This window comes from Neovison vison, chromosome 2, assembly GCF_020171115.1.
Source record: "Neovison vison isolate M4711 chromosome 2, ASM_NN_V1, whole genome shotgun sequence".
NCBI lineage: Eukaryota > Metazoa > Chordata > Mammalia > Carnivora > Mustelidae > Neogale > Neogale vison.
In genome coordinates, this window is record NC_058092.1 from 237839654 (window position 1) to 237858007 (window position 18354).

At 42.3% G+C, this 18354-nt stretch overlaps 1 protein-coding gene across 4 annotated transcripts in view; it reads right to left on the reverse strand.

The window, feature by feature from the left end:
- Positions 1 to 18354, reverse strand: part of C2H10orf143 (chromosome 2 C10orf143 homolog) — an 85356-nt gene that overhangs the window by 56662 nt on the left and 10340 nt on the right. For all 4 annotated transcript variants that reach the window (XR_006383379.1, XM_044240755.1, XM_044240753.1 and 1 more), the window contains exons 2-3: positions 2865 to 2972; positions 2695 to 2757 (exon numbers count right to left, since the gene is read on the reverse strand). Coding sequence is in view for 3 of the 4 variants with exons in the window: in XM_044240755.1 (XP_044096690.1) it covers positions 2695 to 2757; positions 2865 to 2972 (171 nt within the window). In the remaining variant the exon portion in view is untranslated. The remainder of the gene's footprint in view (positions 1 to 2694; positions 2758 to 2864; positions 2973 to 18354) is intronic.

Below are 18354 nucleotides of genomic sequence, written 5' to 3' on the forward strand. Positions count from 1 at the left end.
GGCAGCACAGAGGGGTGGGGCAGACACCCCGGGGCCGGAGCACCACACCTCACCCCAAGGACGGGGACGGTCTCCCTGCAGCTGTCAGTCACCTGAGCGGGACACAGCAGAGCTCAGAGGCGGCGGCTCTGCCCCGGCAGGGACCTCGCAGCAGCCGAAGCTGCGGTCCCCACACAGGCAGCCGGCGCAGACCTACAGAGAGGGGACCACGTGCCAACCTGGAAACGAGGCGGGGGAGGCCAGCTAAGAATGGCCCCGCACACCTGTGAAGCCAAGACCCCACAGTCACGAGAAACGGTTCATGTTCAAAATGAGGAAAAGCTCAGGAGACAGAGCAGGCGCTCGGGCACGAAGCTGAGCGCGAAGATTCAGGGCAGGACCCGCCCGTCGGATGAGGTCCGGCTCAGTCAGAAGCACACCAGGAACTAGGTGCAAGGGAGGTGATGGGGGGCACAAAGGGAGGTGATGGGGGGCACCAAGGGACGTTATGGGGGCACCAAGGGACGTTCTAGTGAGAGCAGCACCAAAGCAGCTGAGACTCCCTGGCAGGTTTCCCATTAGGGCTCCACAAACCCCTCGATACAAACTTTGCTTCTCTTTGAGCCCAGGTCACCGCCCTGGGTCCGCTCTAGGAAAACGGTACAGGACAGGGCACACTCACGCACACGAGTGCACATTTGTGAATGGAGCCGTGTATCTAATAAAGTCTTCTGGAATTTGGAATTGCTGCCCATCTGTGATTGACTGTTAAGCACCTCTCCCTGGGATCTCACAGTTCTAAAAATACTATTTGCTTTTTATTTAACATTGAACCTTCTGATGTTCCAGAATACAAAAATGGTGTCTTATTATTTTAAAAGCTTAGGAGAGAAACTAGCCATATTATTAGAAAAAGAAGATATATGCAGCTATACTCTGTTCAAATATCAAGAGGTGTGACTTTTCAAATTCACATTTCAATCTTTATTTACATAAGACTTTTAGAAACAGTGGGTGTAAATATTAAATCACCCAAGCCTGGGTGAAATTTTATTGAGAATAACTACAGATAAAGGGAAACTGATTTTTTAAAGTCAGTTTCTGAAATTTAGATGAAAAGAATATCGAGCACTAAGGGAAAAAATGATGTATTTACCTATCAATATAGGTTCTCTGCTCACAGACTCATTTCCTATGAAACAGAACAGAGGCAAGCTTGGGGAGTTACAAAGGAAGGAAAAATCCTAATCAAATAGAAACTGTTGTTCAAACAGAATATTAGCTAAAATGATCCAATCAGTTGCTTGAGCCAAATTTTTTTTCTTTAAGCCATTCATGCGAGAACACAGCATCTCAGAGCATTAAGAATCCATATGACGTTCCAAGTGTCAGCCCAACAGACGGGGACTTGAGAGATACATTCCATGGAAACGGGATGAGAACAAAGAAGGTTACCAGTTAGTCACCAGCATCAACACAACTTACTCATCATGGGGCCACATTTCTCAAGATAAACCTTATGTAATTGTATTCCTGGGCATGTGTGCCTGTTATAGGAATCGACCTAAAATACAGTAAGTTCTAATTACCAGATCTCTGACTTCACTATTGTTCAGGATTATAGCACAGAATGCAGCAGCAGAAATTCTCCTGAAAATAAAAGTATGAAAAGCACACCTTCACAGAATGAGTTGGACACTAAGCTTTGTTTTCCTGTTTCTACAATGACTTCAGACGATCGGCAGTTCATGTGGGCCATAACTGACACAGCGCTAGGTCTTCAGTTAAAACAAAATCCGTGCCTCTCACTGCAAAATATGTGAAACCCGGCAGCCTGCGGTATGCCCATTCAAAATCTTACAGTGGGTCAACCCAATCTTTTGCTGACCAAAACAGAGCAATACAATTCTCTAAACCCTGCAGAGGGAAATCTAAGAAACACTCACGTGTACAGAGTACACACCCCAGTTTCTAAACACACACACACACACACACACATACACACACTCTTCTCGTGGTTTCTGTGTGGCAAGTAAATGTAATTCTATTTTATTCCAATATTAACATTCTAAGTCTAAAATACAAAAAACAAAAACAAAAACAAGAATTACAGAGGTTACCAAGGACATTAATTTGTTCTTAGAATAAGCGCAAAATTAATAACAATTGTACTATTATGCCTGTGTATACTTTACAGTACTCTGCCCAACAAAGGAAACAGATTCTGACTCCGGCCATTGTAGACCCCTTTATGTTGAATTAACAGTGTGAACGCTGCATTTCTCCTTTCTCCTCCTGAAATCTGCAGTTTCTGTGAAGTTTATGGGAACACCAAAGAAAGTTTAACTGGGAAAGAAGAAAAAAAAGGTCCATTCCTATTCCAATTTTTATAATTAACTGAGGTCAGGGCTTCACTCCAAGATGCCCTCAAATGATCTCTTTAACTGTATCCGGTGGCCTGTTCCCTTCCCTGAACCCTGTGTTGAAAAAAGATTTTAAGTGCATTTTCATTTCTATTTCCAATCTGAAGCTGGAAACAAATCAGTTTGCACCCCAGCAGAATGCCAAGAAAAGCTTAAATCAATCTGCACCTTTTTATTTATATCCCTCATTCCTTAGAAATGTAATTGCCATTTTTATTAACTTTGTTTTATGGATCTAATATTTACGAACAAGTCTGTCTTTTATGTCACACAAGAAGGTTAATGCACTTACAGACTCCCCCGCAATACATCTCGGGCAAGGCTGGGCCGAGCTCCCTCCACCGTTGTGAGGAATCTAGTCAACAAATCAGAGCCGCAGACGCATCAGTACAGAGACTATTTACACTTTTTATTAAAATATTCAAATGGGTCACAGCTGGCTTGGTGGGAACAGGAACCTACCCCGACACGTGGCCGCCCCTCACCACTCCAGGACACCGGGGCGCTGAGGTTTGTGGGGGGGCAGGCCCACTCCGGCCCGGCCGCCTCTCCTCTCCTGCATGCCCGTTTCTGAAAGACACGAAACATCACTTGAGGTGGCTCCGGGAGCACGGGACACTAATTGGATTTGCCTTCCGTGAACTTGGGCAGCAAACACAGACCCCTGCAGAGTTGCATGAGTTTATGGGATGTCTGAGGGGTGATTTTAAACGTCGTCTTTCAGGAACACGTTCCATCAATTACATTTAACTTCATTATTTCTAGCACTGTTTGGTGTTTACTTGGCTTTATGGATTTAAAATAGACATTTTAAACAACTTTGGTTAAAACTCTTCTAATAAACTCTTGTGACTGGTTTATTGATATTGAAAATATACAAAATCTATCAATTTTGATCTGGAAACTAGTTACACGCTTTAACACATTTTGCCTCGTTCCGAGTTTCATACTTTCTTAATACAATATGAATAATTCACAGGAGGATAATTCTTTGTTTCATTGACACTGAAGAGCAAATTAATTTTACTTATTTGCAGGTTGTACACATGCTCTGTAAGTGATAACCTTCGGGAAGGTTAGCATTTGGCTTTTGCTTCCCCATGAACTAAAGAAGATAAATTACAAAAGCAATCCTCAAACACTAAAGGAAAAAAAAATTCACTCTCAAAATCCCAAGACTTTGTGCATTTTGTGCACAACTTTGCGTTCAGCAACACAAAGTTGAGAACCAGGAAGAGTTTTGCAAAGGGTGGTGAAGTCCATCCCTTACCCCAAGGGCCAGCCTGCAGACTCTGCTGCTGGACAGCTCCCACCAGGTCAGAAAACAAAGCCCTCACACCCACACCCTCTGCTTCTCTGGTCTCTTGCAAACTATCACCATGGTTCCCACCCAATTTGTTTCTTATCTGTACTATTACTTGTACGTTCTAAACTGACTTTTTTTTTTTTTTTAACTTAATGGATTCATTCAATACAGATGCCTTATATTATGGGTTTGGAGTGCTAGATTTACTGTTCTCTAACATGCCTTAAAAGATTACAGGGAAATTTTGAAATTAAACCAGAAAATGCTGAACTCTGAGCCCCTCAGCCCACCGAGAAGAATTTCTTGGGTGAGTGCTTGACCTCTGGATGGTGAAGACAAGACTGGCTACACAGTCACTGACTTCTGTATGGTTCCCCAAATGAAACTACAAATTCTACATCAAACCACACCCTGGGCATAATGAAGCCAGAGAATGTGAAATATGAAGAAAAGGGTAAGAGAAAAGCCACCAGGTCCTGGTGTGAGTCTCCTAGGCCCCCACCTCACATGTGCTGTCACAAGCTCCAGGGAGCCAGGGCAGAAGGAAAGACCGCAGGACAGAGAGGAGCACCAAGAAGGATGAGAAGTCCACATGAACATGAAGACGTTCTGACGTGCCTGAGCACCTGTGTCAGCCCACACGCAGCCTTAAGGGGACAGACACCATTTACAGAGGCATTTCCGGGAAGACAACAGACAAAAGGGGAAGGGAGAAGCACCCTTTGGCAACAGAGTGGTGAAGCTAAAAGAGGAAGAGGAAAAGTGTGGGGTTGTAGGAGTAAAGAGGAAATACCATCAGATTCACCCCAGCCCATCCTCACCAAAGCCAAGCAGCCAACAGCTACCACGGCGTCACCTGCACCAAACAAAGAGCCTGCCGCCAGACTTGCGATCTTTTACCAGAGAAACGTCCTCCTGAAAACCACCGCAAGTCAAAAGAAAATTGGAATTTACACTCCCAAAACATAATTAAACATATTCAAACATTTGAGGATATGAAAAACCACCCTGAATTAGAAATGCAGAATTAAAAACAGAAAAGGACAAAAGCGGAGAGAGCAAGGGATTGGTAAGTTGGACTCAGGATAGTAATGGAAAAAAAATAAAATTACCTCAGAAGTAAGGAATCGATTACAGAGCATCCAAGAAGAATAAATTCAAACAAAACTAACAAAGGGCATTGAGGAAAGATAGGATCACAACCCAGAGGAGGACAGCGACAGAAAGACTGGAAAGGGGGAGGAAAGCAAAACAATACAGCAAAGCTAACATTTAACTCTGTAAGAAAATTCCCAGAATAGAAAAAGGCCCAAATCTTCAAAGGAAAGGGCTCACAGGGTACCTGGGAAAAAGGACTCAGAAGCATCAACTCTGAAATGCCTCCAATGAAACAAGGGATTTCAAAGGGAAGGACAAAGTCCTCAGGGCCCGAGGGCAACAACCAATGACTATGCAATGACTATGGCAGGCGATGTCTCAGAACCAACACACATGCACCCCAACGAGGCAGCAACATTTTTTTTAATTCAATTAAAGTATGAACCAAGACTTTTAAATCCAGCCAGCCATCCTTCAACTACCAAGCCCACAGAAATGCAGTCTTTAACAGCGTGAATCTGGAGAGGAGGATGCCCAGTCAACCTTTCTTGAGGCCTCTACAGGAGGGTAAGCGTCACCTGTCCCGGTGATGACTGCTACAGCAGAAGGATTTAGGAGACACACATAAAAATACTTAGATGTACATGTTGGGCCGGAATAAAGGTGCAATGAAGCTGAAAGACCCATGTGCAAATATGACACACAGTGACAAAACAGAAGTAATTCAACTAAAAACTGTGAGATGAAGGAAGAGGGAAAGAGCAAAAACTTTGAGTAATGCACAGGTAATTACCATATACGCAACAGGTGTGCACTAAAGAATGGGAGAAAAAACCAAATCAGACAATAAAGAGTTCAACAAAAACAGGTTACTAAGGACACAGAAATAGGTTTAAATACAAAGGTAATGACTAGAAAATACAAATCTCTCTAAATCCAAAATAAAAAATATAAAAGTGAAGAATACAGATCTTATAAAGGAATTGCAAATATAACAAAATACGCAATATACAGTAAAGTCCATACCCTGATAATATAGAAAACACATTTTCCTCAAGATTCTATAGCACATTCCCTACAAATGGTCATATATTAGGTCACAAAGAAAACATCAACCATTTCCATTATGTAGAAATACTCCAAACACTACTTTCTGATCACAATGCAATAAAAGTATACATTATTAAAAACAACAAAAAAACCCAGAAAGTCATTTCCACTTGGATATTTAAAAAATCTATTGTTGACATTTAGTGAAACACTAATAAATACAAACTAAAAGTATATAATTTTTAAAAATAATTACACAGAAAGCACAGAATCTATGGGATGCATTTAAAGCAGTAATCAGAGAAAAATTCATAATAACATTTTTATCAATAAAAATGAAAAAAAAATGACATTAATCAACCAACATGCCTTAGCTTGTTAGTACCCCAAAACAAAATGCAAGGAAGAAACAATGGAGGGAAAAGCTGACTAATGAGGGGAGGTTTTCTACTAAAAACAGCAAAGCTAACTAGTAATTAATTCTAAGTCTTATGGTTTTTTTGCAGGGCTGGGGGATGGGGATTAACAAAGTAGACAACCTTCCAGCTACTTGATCAAGAAAAAAGGGGAGAAAGAACAAATAAGAAGAGTAAGAAATGACACAGGGTACGTGACCAGTGAAACAAGACATTTTAAAAATCTGGAGAGACCTTTGTAGACCTCCATGCAAACAGACTCAAACATGTTGCTGGCAGGGACAGCTCCCCAAGGAAGCTCAGATGGCCATGACTGAGACTGACCCCACCGTAGTCAGAGAGCCAAACCGGATGAAAGTCAGAGAAGACAAAGTTTCCCAAGGAGGCACCTCCCCAAGGAGCACAAGGCCAGAGAGCTTCACAGGGGGTTCTACCAAATGCTGAAGACCGGAGAGTTCCAGTGCCCTACATAAACTGCTCCAGAGCACTGACGGGGATGGAGAAGTCCCCAAGTGCTTTTACGAAGCAAGAGTAATACTGATACACCAGGTAAAGAAGAACAAAGAAAGAAAACCATGACCAGTATCCCTCATGAATATCAATGCACAAATATTAAATAAATCATTAGCAAACAGAATCTAACACCACAGGAAGAAGCCACATACCATGACCAAGTACGATTTTTTCCAGAAATGAAAGTTGGGTTCAATATTAGGAAATCCGGTATCATTCCTCGTATTAATAAACCTAAGAAAAAGATGTATGATGATCTACCCAAATACTGAAAAATGCTTTGACAAAACTTAAAACCCATTTATAAAAATTACAGGAAACAGAAATTGAGAGTTATATTCTTAACATGATAAAATATACATACTTTATTCCTAATGAGAGTACCTTATTTAATGGGAAAAGGCTAGTGGCATTTCCACTAAAATCAAGGCAAGGATGTCCAGTCTCCATTTCTGCTTACGACCACCCTACCCTAGAGGCATTACATTACCCTAAATAATTACGAGAGATAAATCAAGTGGAGGCATAAGAATGGGCAAGGAAGTAAAACTATCACTATTTGCAGATATCATAATATATATCTGGAAACCCCCAGAGAATCAATGATAAAACTAACCCAAACAATGAAAGAATCAATTGACTAGTAGGACACAAAGTTAATATAAAAAATTGCCTTGAAATATAAAATAATAAGTAGTTAGAGAACATCCCTTTTCAGATCATTATAACAAGGAAGAATGACTGTTTAGGAGGGACTTTAATAGGAACTGCACTCAACCTGTACAAGGGGAATGTAAAACATTCTCGCAAGACATGAAGGTAGAAATGAACAAATGAAAAAGCATCTCCTATTGTTGGTTAGGATGACTGAACATTAGACTCCCTCTGACCTTCTCCTCGCTGACTGAACATTAGAAAGAGGACAGTTGCCCCTAGGTTAATTTATCAAGTCAATGTAATGCCAGTAAAAACACCAACAGACTATGGTGTAGACTTACATGGGTTGGTAATAAGGGTCATATGGAAAAACAAACACAAAAGAATGGCCAAGAAAGGGGCACCTGGGTTGTTCAGTGGGTTAAGCCTCTGCCTTTGGCTCAGGTCATGATCTCAGGGTCCTCGGATCGAGCCCCGCTTCGGGCTCTCTGCTCAGCAGGGAGCCTGATTCGCCCCCTCTCTCTGCTGCCTCTCTGCCTAGTTGTGATTTCTGTCTGTCAAATAAATAAATAAAATCTTTAAAAAAAAAAAAAAAAAGAATGCCCAAGAAAACCCTGAGGGGAAAATCAGAATCTATGGGATGCCTTTAAAGCAGTAATCAGAGAAAAATTCATTAGACTAATATTTTTATCAATAAAAATGAAAGAATAAAATTAAAACTACTGGACACAAAGCCGTATATAAAGACTCTACTTTTAAAAAGGGTAGAGCCAGCGACGGACAAATGGGACTGAACACAAAGTGCAGAAACAAGCCTGACTGTACACAGAACTCTGCCGCCACACATCGCTGGGCTAAAGACGGGCCTTTTACTACATGGTGCCGGGACAACGGGGCAGCTGTTTGAAAAAGGATGAAATCAGATGTGTGTTTTGTATCATATATATGAATGAACCTCAGGTGGACTAAGGGCCTAAAAATGTAAGAAAATGAAACCACAGAATTCCTAGGAGAAAACAGGGGCGAGCTGTTCATACAGACAGACTTTCTCACTGTGACTCCATACCCAGAAGCAATGAAACAAACACTGATGAATTGGACTACACAAAAATAAAAATGTCTGCAGGGCAAAACGAAACAAAACAAAGCAAACGGTGCCCTCGACTGCACAGAATATAAGTAACAAACTGGAGGAAGTATTTTCAGCCAATACCATAGGAAAAGGGCCACTCCCCTTAATATATGAAACTCCTAGAAAATGAGGGACAAAGAACCAAACACACAAAAGAAACATGGAAAAAAGCCATGAAGAGACAATTAACAAGAAGTTTACAAGTCCAAGCTCACTCACACTTAGAGGAGAGCAAACGAGAAGACCCCACATGGCACTCGGCATCTATCAGACAGGCCATGGCCGAGATGGGAAGCGGACTCTGTTGGAGGCTGTAGGGGAACGGGCTATCCTGCACCGCAAATTGTGCAGGAAACTGGTGCTACCTAACAAAAGCTATAAACAGACTTTTTAACCCAGAAATTACACCTATAGGAACTTCCCAACAGGCACACCTAAGACAATATGGGAAAAAAGACAGCACAGGGTTATTCACTGTAGCCCTGGTTAAGCTGGAAGATCCCAGAAACCACCTCAGTAGGCACAGGCACAAGAGCAGCTGGAGAAGCAGCTGGAGAAGCAGCTGGAGAAGCAGCTGGAGAAGCAGCTGGAGAAGCAGCTGGAGAAGCACGGTCCAGCTCAGCAGCGTGGCTCCAGACAGCTATAAAAACCAGGGGAAGACCTGCGCGGACCAGCTTGTGGTGATTCCCAAGATTTACAGCGACGGGAAAAAGTGCAGAAGAAGAAGAGAATGCAAGAAGGGGGATGAGCTTCTGCCTGGGCCAGAGGTGCCAGACACCTGCCGGGGCAGAAGCAGGAGTCCGGTGGAGCCTCCGGTCCCCAAGGCCACCAATCTGAGCATCTGCCAGTTGATGTGGGAACACAGCGGCCAGCGATTTCCAGATTTTCACATTTACCTCAGAGAATCCTGGATCACCTCCCCACAGATTGACAGCCTGGAATCCTAAGGAAGACCAAGACTCCTAACATTCAGTTCCTCAGTTCTTTAATTGCATTAGAAACACAGCTTTCGGCTGTAACCACGGGGAGGAGGCAAGATGGTGGAGAAGTAGCAGCTGAGACGCCATCAGGTCAGAGATCAGCGAGACGGTTATCCAACCACTGCGAACACCTACAAATCCAACAGGACACCGAAGAGGAGCAGCAATTCTAGAAACAGAAAATCGACCACTTTCTGAAAGGTAGGACCGGCGGCGAAGTGAACCCAAAGCGACGGAAGATAGACCCCGGACGGAGAGACCGGCTCCCGGCAAGCGGCGGAGCAACGGAGCACAAAATCTGAACTTTTAAAAGTCTGCTCCGCGGAGGGACGTCGCTCCAGAGGCTAAACCGGGGTGAAGCCCACGCGGGGACAGCATGGCCTCAGGTCCTGCGGGGTCACAGCAGAACCGGGGCTGTCTGAGTGTCGCAGAGCCCGCAGGTATCAGAGCGGGGAAGCCGGCTACAGAGACCAGCCGAGCAGTGAGCTCTCAGCTCGGGCTTACCTTGAACTCTGATCCTTGGCACAGTCAGGCCACGGTTCTTTGAGCAGGGACCCCACAAGTGGTGGATCCAGGGACACCCCCCTGCAAGAGCAGCAGGGGTCTGCTGGGTTTGGAGACAGGGCTGTGTGCCAGAGACAGAGACGCAGGACACAGGCTGGGGGAGCTCAGAGCGCGGCCAGAGGCCCGGGAGATGGGAGTGACTGAGCGCTTTTCTCCAACGGTGCACTGAGGAGTGGGGCCCTGAGCTTTCTGCTCCTCCAGCCAGAGACTGGGCAGCCGCCACTGTCATTCCCGTCCTCCGGAACTCTACAGAGAGCGTTCAGGGAAGAAAAGCTCTCAGAGCGAACCCCAGCGGATTACTTCGCCCAGCCCAGGGCAAGGATGGTGCAATTGCCCTTCAGGCAAAGATACTTGAGAATCACTACAACAGGCCAGAAGATCAGCAAAAACATCCAGCCAAGACCAAACTCACTGATCAAGAAGAGCAGAATTGAAGAGGAGGAGAAAGCAAAGCATGGAATTCATGGCTTTCTTTCCATGAGTCCCTCATCTTGCAAGGTTAATTAAATTTTTTGAATTTTTTTCTTATTCAAATTGTTTAAACTTTTCCTCTTTCCTTTTTTAACGTTTTTTTAACAAGTTTATCTTAACAATACCTTTCATTAAAAAAATATTTTTGAGCGGGGGGGGGTGGGAGGTTGGGGTACCAGGTGGTGGGTATTATAGAGGGCACAGCTTGCATGGAGCACTGGGTGTGGTGAAAAAATAATGAATACTGTTTTTCTGAAAATAAATAAATTGGAAAAAAATATTTTTGAACCTACATTATTATAGTCATATTTTATCTTTCATTGTGTCTAACTTTATTTTTTGTATTCACATAGGGTTTTTGCTTCTTAAAAAAAATTTGGGATACAACTTATTCTAATAGATCAAATATACCCTAAATCTAGCACAGGGCTTTGTTCTAGTCTCCAGCCTGAGCACATTCTCTCCACTTTCTTTTTCTTTCTTTTCCCAACCAACTTTATCAACTCCTTTTTTAGAATTTTTTTTTAATTTTCATCTTTATAGTCACATTCCATCCCTTCATTGTGTTTACCCTTATTGTGTGTATGTGTATCTATATCTATATATACAAAAGTTTTTCTTTCTTTAAAATTTTGGGAGGTAGTTTCTTCTAAGAGAGCAAAATACTCCCAAAATTAAGTGGGTGGCTCTGTTCTACTCACCAATCTAATATATATATTTTCTTTTTCTTTTTATTTCTTCTTCTTTTCTTAATTTTTTTTCCTGAACTTCTGTTTACCCCCCTCCTTCCCCCCATGATTTGGGGTCTCACATTTTTCTGGGGTCTTTGCCACCCTTTTAGTATTTTATTCTCTCCTTTATTCTTATCTGGATAAAATGACAAGGCAGAAAAACTCACCACAAAGAAGAGAACAAGAGGCAGTACTGAAGGCTAGGAACCTAATCAATACGGACATTGGTAATATGTCCAATCTAGAGTTCAGAATGATGATTCTCAAGGGGCTAGCTGGGCTTGAAAAAGGCATAGAAGGTATTAGAGAAACCATGTCTGGAGAAATAAAAGTCCTTTCTGGAGAAATAAAAGAACTAAAATCTAACCAAGCTGAAATTTAAAAAGCTATTAATGAAGTACAGTTAAAAATGGAGTCTCTTACTGCTAGGATAAATGAGGCAGAAGAGAGAATTAGTGATATAGAAGACCAAAAGACCGAGAATAAAGAAGCTGAGCAAAAGAGAGACAAACAACTACTGAACCATGAAGGGAGAATTCGAGAGATAAGTGATACCATAAGACGAAATGATATTAGAATAATTGGGATTCCAGAAGAAGAAGAAGAAAGGGAGAAGGGAACAGAAGGTATATTGGAGAGAATTATTGGAGAGAATTTCCCTAATATGGCAATGGGAACAAGCATCAAATTCCAGGAGGCGCAGAGAAACCCCCTCAAAATCAATAAGAATAGGTCCATACCCCATCATCTAATAGTAAAATTCACAAGTCTTAGTGACAAAGAGAAAATCCTGAAAGCAGCCCAGGACAAGAAGTCTATAACATACAATGGTAGAAACATTAGATTGGCAGCAGAGTTATCCACAGAGACCTGGCAGGCCAGAAAGGACTGGCATGATATATTCAGAGCATTAAATGAGAAAAACATGCAGCCAAGAATACTATATCCAGCTAGGCTATCATTGAAAATAGAAGGAGAGATAAAAAGCTTCCAGGACAAACAAAAACTGAAAGAATTTGCAAACACCGAACCAGCCCTACAGGAAATATTCAAAGGGGCCCTCTAAGCAAAAAGAGAGAGCCTAAAAGTAGTAGACCAGAAAGGGACAGAGACAATATACAGTAACAGTCACCTTACAGGCAATACAATAGCACTAAATTCATATCTCTCAATAGTTACCATGAATGTAAATGGGCTAAATGCCCCAATCAAAAGACAAAGGGTATCAGAATGGATAAAAAACAAAACCCATCAATATGCTATCTACAAGAAACTCATTTTAGACCCAAAGACACCTCCATATTTAAAGTGAGTGGCTGGGGGCACCTGGGTGGCTCACTGGATTAATCCCCTGCCTTCGGCTCAGGTCATGATCTCAGGGTCCTAGGATGAAACCCCACATTGGGCTCTCTGCTCAGCAGGGAGCCTGCTTCCCCATCTCTCTCTCCCTCTGCCTGCCTCTCTGCCTACTTGTGATCCCTCTCTGTCAAATAAATAAATAAAATCTTTTTAAAAATAAAAAATAAAAAAATAAAGTGAGGAGGTGGAAAACACTTTACCATGCTAATAAACACCAAAAGAAAGCTGGGGTGGCAATCCTTATATCAGATCAATTAGATTTTAAGCCAAAGACTATAATAAGAGTTAAGGAAGGACACTGTATCATAGGCAAAGGGTCTGTCCAACAAGAAGATCTAACAGTTTTAAATATCTATGCCCCTAACATGGGAGCAGCCAACTACATAAACCAATTAATAACAAATCAAAGAAACACATCAACAATAGTATGGGACTTTAACACCCTTCTCACTGAAATGGACAGAATATCCACGTAAAAGATCAACAAGAAAATAAAGGCCTTAAATACACACTGGACCAGGTGGATATCAAATGTATTCAGAACATTCCACCCCACAGCAAAAGAATACACATTTTTCTCTAGCGCACATGGAACCTCCCTGGGTCACAAATCAGATCTCAACCGGTACCAAAAGATTAGGATCATTCCTTGCATATTTTCAGACCACAATGCTCTGAAGTTAGAACTCAATCACAAGAGAAAATTTGGAAAGAGCCCAAATACATGGAGGCTAAAGAGCATCCCACTAAAGAATGAATGGGTCAACCATGAAATTAAAGAATTAAAAAAAAAATTCATGGAAACAAATGATAATGAAAACACAACAGTTCAAAATCTGGGGGACACAGCAAAGGCGGTCGTGAGAGGAAAATATATAGCAATACAAGCCTTTCTTGCGAAACAAGAAAGGTCTCAAATACACAACCTAATCCTACACCTAAAGGAGCTGCAGAAAGAACAACAAAGAAAGCCTAAACCCAGCAGGAGAAGAGAAATAACAAAGATCAGAGCAGAAATCAATGAAATAGAAACCAAAAAAACAACAGAACAAATCAATGAAACTAGAAGCTGGTTCTTTGAAAGCATTAAGAAGATTGATAAACCCCTGGCCAAACTTATCAAAAAGAAAAGAAAAAGAACCCAAATCAATAAGATCATGAATGAAAGAGGAGAGATGACAACCAACACCAAAGAAATACAAACAATTAAAAGAACATATTATGAGCAACTATACGCCACCAACTTTGACAAACCAAAAGAAATGGATGCACTCCTAGAGACATACAAACTACCACAACTGAACCAGGAAGAAATAGAAAACCCGAACAGACCCGTAACCAGTAAGGATATTGGAACAGTCATCAAAAATCTCCCAACAAACAAGAGCCCAGGGCCAGATGGCTTCCCAGGGGAATTCTACCAAACATTTAAAGAAGAATTAATTCCTTTTTTCCTGAAACTGTCCCAAAAAATAGAAATGGAAGAAAAACTTCCAAACTCATTTTATGAGGCCAGCATTACCTTGATCCCCAAACCAGACAAAGATCCCATCAAGAAAAAGAATTACAGACCAATATCCTGGATGAACACAAATGCAAAAATTCTCACCAAATACTAGCCAATAGGATCCAACAGTACTTTAAAAGGATTATTCACCACGACCAAGTGGGATTTATCCCAGGACTGCAAGGTTGGTTCAACATCCGCAAATCAATCAATGTGATACAACACATTAATGAAGAAAACAACAGGGTGCCTGGGTGGCTTAATTGGTTGGGTGACTGCCTTCAGCTCAGGTCATGATCCTGGAGTCCCAGGATCAAGGCCCACATCGGGCTCCCAGCTCCATGGGGAGTCTGCTTCTCTCTCTGACCTTCTCCTCGCTCATGCTCTTTCTCTCTCTCTCTCTCTCTCTCTCTCTCTCAAAAAAAAAAAAAAAAAAAGAACAAGAACTATATGATACTCTCAATAGGTGCTAAAAAAGCATCTGACAAAGTACAGCATCCTTTCCTGATCAAAACTCTTCAAAGTGGATGGAGAGAGGGTACATACCTCAATATCATCAAAACCATCTATGCAACACCCACCGTGAATATCATTCTCAATGGAGAGAAACTGAGAGCTTTTCTGCTAAGGTCAAGAACACGGGAGGGATGTCCATTATCACTGCTATTCAACAGAGTACTAGAAGTCCCAGCCTCAGCAATTAGACAACAAAAAGAAATTAAAGGCATCCAAATTGGCAAAGAAGAAGTCAAACTCTCACTCTTTGCAGATGACATGATATTTTATGTGGAAAACCCAAAGACTCCACTCCACTTGTACAAGAATTCAGTAAAGTGTCAGGATATAAAATCAATGCACAGAAATCAGTTGCATTTCTATACACCAACAGCAAGACAGAAGACAAAGAAATTAAGGAGTCAATCCCATTTACAATTGCACACAAAACTGTAAGATACCTAGGAATAAACCTAACTAAAGGGGCAAAGAATCTGGACACAGAAAACTCTAAAGTACTCATGAAAGAAATTGAGCAAGACACAAAGAAATTTTTAAAATGTTCCATGCTCATGGATTGGAAGAACAAATATTGTGCAAATGTCTATGCTACCTAAAGCAATCTACACTTTTAATGCAATCCCTATCAAAATTCCATCAACTTTTTTCAAAGAAATGGAACAAATAATCCTAAAATGTATATGGAACCAGAAAAGACCTCAAATAGCCAGAGGAATATTGAAGAAGAAAGCCAAAGTTGGTGGCATCACAATTCAAGCTCTATTACAAAGCTGTCATCATCAAGACAGCATGGTACTGTCACAAAAACAGACACATAGATAATGGAACAGAACAGAGAGCCCAGAAATAGACCCTCAACCCTATGGTCAACTAATCTTCGACAAAGCAGGAAAGAATGTCCAGTGGAAAAAAGACAGTCTCATATGATCTCCCTGATATGAGGAAGTTGAGAGGCAACATGGGGTTTGTGGGGGTAGGAAAAGAATAAATGAAACAAGATGGGATCTGGAGGGAGACAAACCATAAGAGACTCTATCTCACAAAACAAACTGAGGGGGCTGGGGTGAGGGGGGTCAGGAGAGGGTGGTTGGGTTATGGACATTGGGGAGGGTATGTGCTATGGTGAGTGCTGTGAAGTGTGTATACCTAGGAATTCACAGACCTGTACCCCTGGGGCTAATACATTATACATTAATAAAAAAATTTAAAAAAGAAATGCAGCTTTCAGGGCTCCAAACTTAAAATTAATCACGGACTTCTGTAAATGCTAGGAGATGTATCACTGATTGGAATTATTTTCAGAGATGGAATTTTCCCTTCTTGACAAGTTTCTTGGAAGTTTCTCACTTCCCTTCCTTGTCTTGTGTTAATTTTGTTTTCTACATCTTTGGCAAGAAAATAAAATAAATTATACACAAGAGAAAAAAAAAAGTATACACCTGCCCCTGTCTGCTCATCCAGACAAAGGAAAGACAGGGAGGAAATGCAGGAACTAAAGACACTGCTTTCCCACAGATGACGGATGGGAAAAGGTAAGAAGGACGAGGACGACAGGTATGCAGCGGGGCAGACACTTGGTGCAAATTCTTCCCAAGCTCTAGTCTCACAACTGCAGGAACAGTTCACATACCCTAAAAGAAGTAACAAACTGAAATCAACCAGGACGTCAGACTCAAAGGGAACACAAATTATAAGAAATGAAACTATTTTACAAACAGATAAACAGAGCCACACTGAAATGCAGAACTAGCCCCAGTAATTCTGGAAAATACTATTTTCACTAGAAACTCTTAAGTCTAAGGACAAAAAAGAGCTGAATGCAAATACTGAGTCTAGTTAATGAATCTGGTTCTCCAAGATTAGCAATTTTGAAACTATGTTATTGGTAAACTAGGACTGAATAAATAAGTAAACACACTGTGAATAGAGAGAGCCAGGTGTCTCTCTGTTGAAGAGACAAGTTACAAGTCAGGGAGGGAGGAGGCTGGTTGTGGGGCACCCAGGTAGCTCAGTCGGCTGGGCATCAAAGTCCTGATTTTGGCTCAGGTCAGGATCTCAGGGTCATGAGATGGAGCCCCACATCGGACTCTGTGTTGGGTGTGGAGTGTGCTTGAGATTCTCTCTCTACCTCTCCTCCTCCTACATATCCAGACAGCGGCAGAGGAACACAGCCGTGTGGATGTGCGTGTGATATGAAGCACAGGTACAAGGACTTACACACTAGGACACGCACCCACACCAATACGTACATTCTCTAGCTGTGTCCGCTGTCACTGGTGGCATCCTACTGGTAGCAAGACTATACCTAGCACGTAGACACTGCTTTCTAACTAGCATCTCCTGTTAAAGGAATCTGGGCTCCATGGAGAGGGGTTGAATCAGGTCTCGAAGAGGCAAAGCATCAGATGAGCCTGAGACACTTTGGGTCACCCCAAATAAGTTTTTTGAAAAAGCATACGACCATGTCAAAAAGATGAAGGCACACCATCCTGAAGGAGTTCCCAACAGCCAAAGCTGGAACAACTTAGGTAATAAAATAAGTAACGAGAGCACTGGACCGTAATCTAGAGAATAAAACAAATACCCGTGAGTCTAACCATGACATCAACAAACGAATACATCACTGGGGGGAAGAGATCCTGTTCTCCTTTTCAGCGGAATTCTAATTAACAAGTGGAAAGGAATGAGGAAAACACAAAACCACATTAAGTAAATGCCACAGTGAATGTTATTTCAAACAAGATTTACCAGGAGATGCTAAAAATCACTGGGCAAAAGTTGAAGGAGAGACAGGATATTGGCACAGCCTCCAAGCACCTCCTCCAAGGTTTTCATTAATTACAAAGAGAAAGATGGTGACTTCACAGTGGTTGAAATCACCTTCGTGGAGGGACACGGTCAACGTCAGCAGTAAGAACAGGCACCGCGAATCCCTGACGTGACGTACTGAGAAGGCGGAGCGGCCCCGCTGCGGTCCTCGCGCCAAACGTGTGGCCTTCACTGATCACAGAAAACGTGAGACAACCCAGAGCACGTGACGCTCGACAAAAGAACTGACCACTGTCCATTAAAGTGTCAAGGTCATGAGCAGTGGTTAGTGCCACAGATTGGAGGAGAAGCACATGAACCACAGAACCACGTGCAGCCTGGAACCTGGATGCCATCTGCTCAGAGAAGGGCTGTGACGGGAAAACGGGGGAGACGGGAGAGGGCCCAGCAACGTCGCCGCCCCTCCGCGGGGCTGGTCTCTCAGCACGCTCACTGCACTAACAACGTGAGGGTCGTTTCGCTGACGGTAGACCTGAATTCTCTCCATCATATTCGGGGGACCCTTTCTGTAAACCTGTAACTACTTTGAAATAAAGTTTTTTAAGATGAAGGGGGAAAAAAAATCTCTCATAGCCCTGGTGGTATGTATACCACACTTGCAGAAATACTGATTTAAGCCAAACTGCTTTCCCATGATCTCAACCCACTGATTCCAATTCTTCCCTCTTGAGCAACATAAAATAAATAGTCGCTCAAGCAGGAGATAAACATCCTTCCAGATGTTTGCAGATCCCGCTCAGGTGATGGTGCAGTTTCCTCTCTCCAACCAACCATTCCTGTGGCCTTCGCTATCCCACACCTGAGATGTTTTCCAGACTTGTCC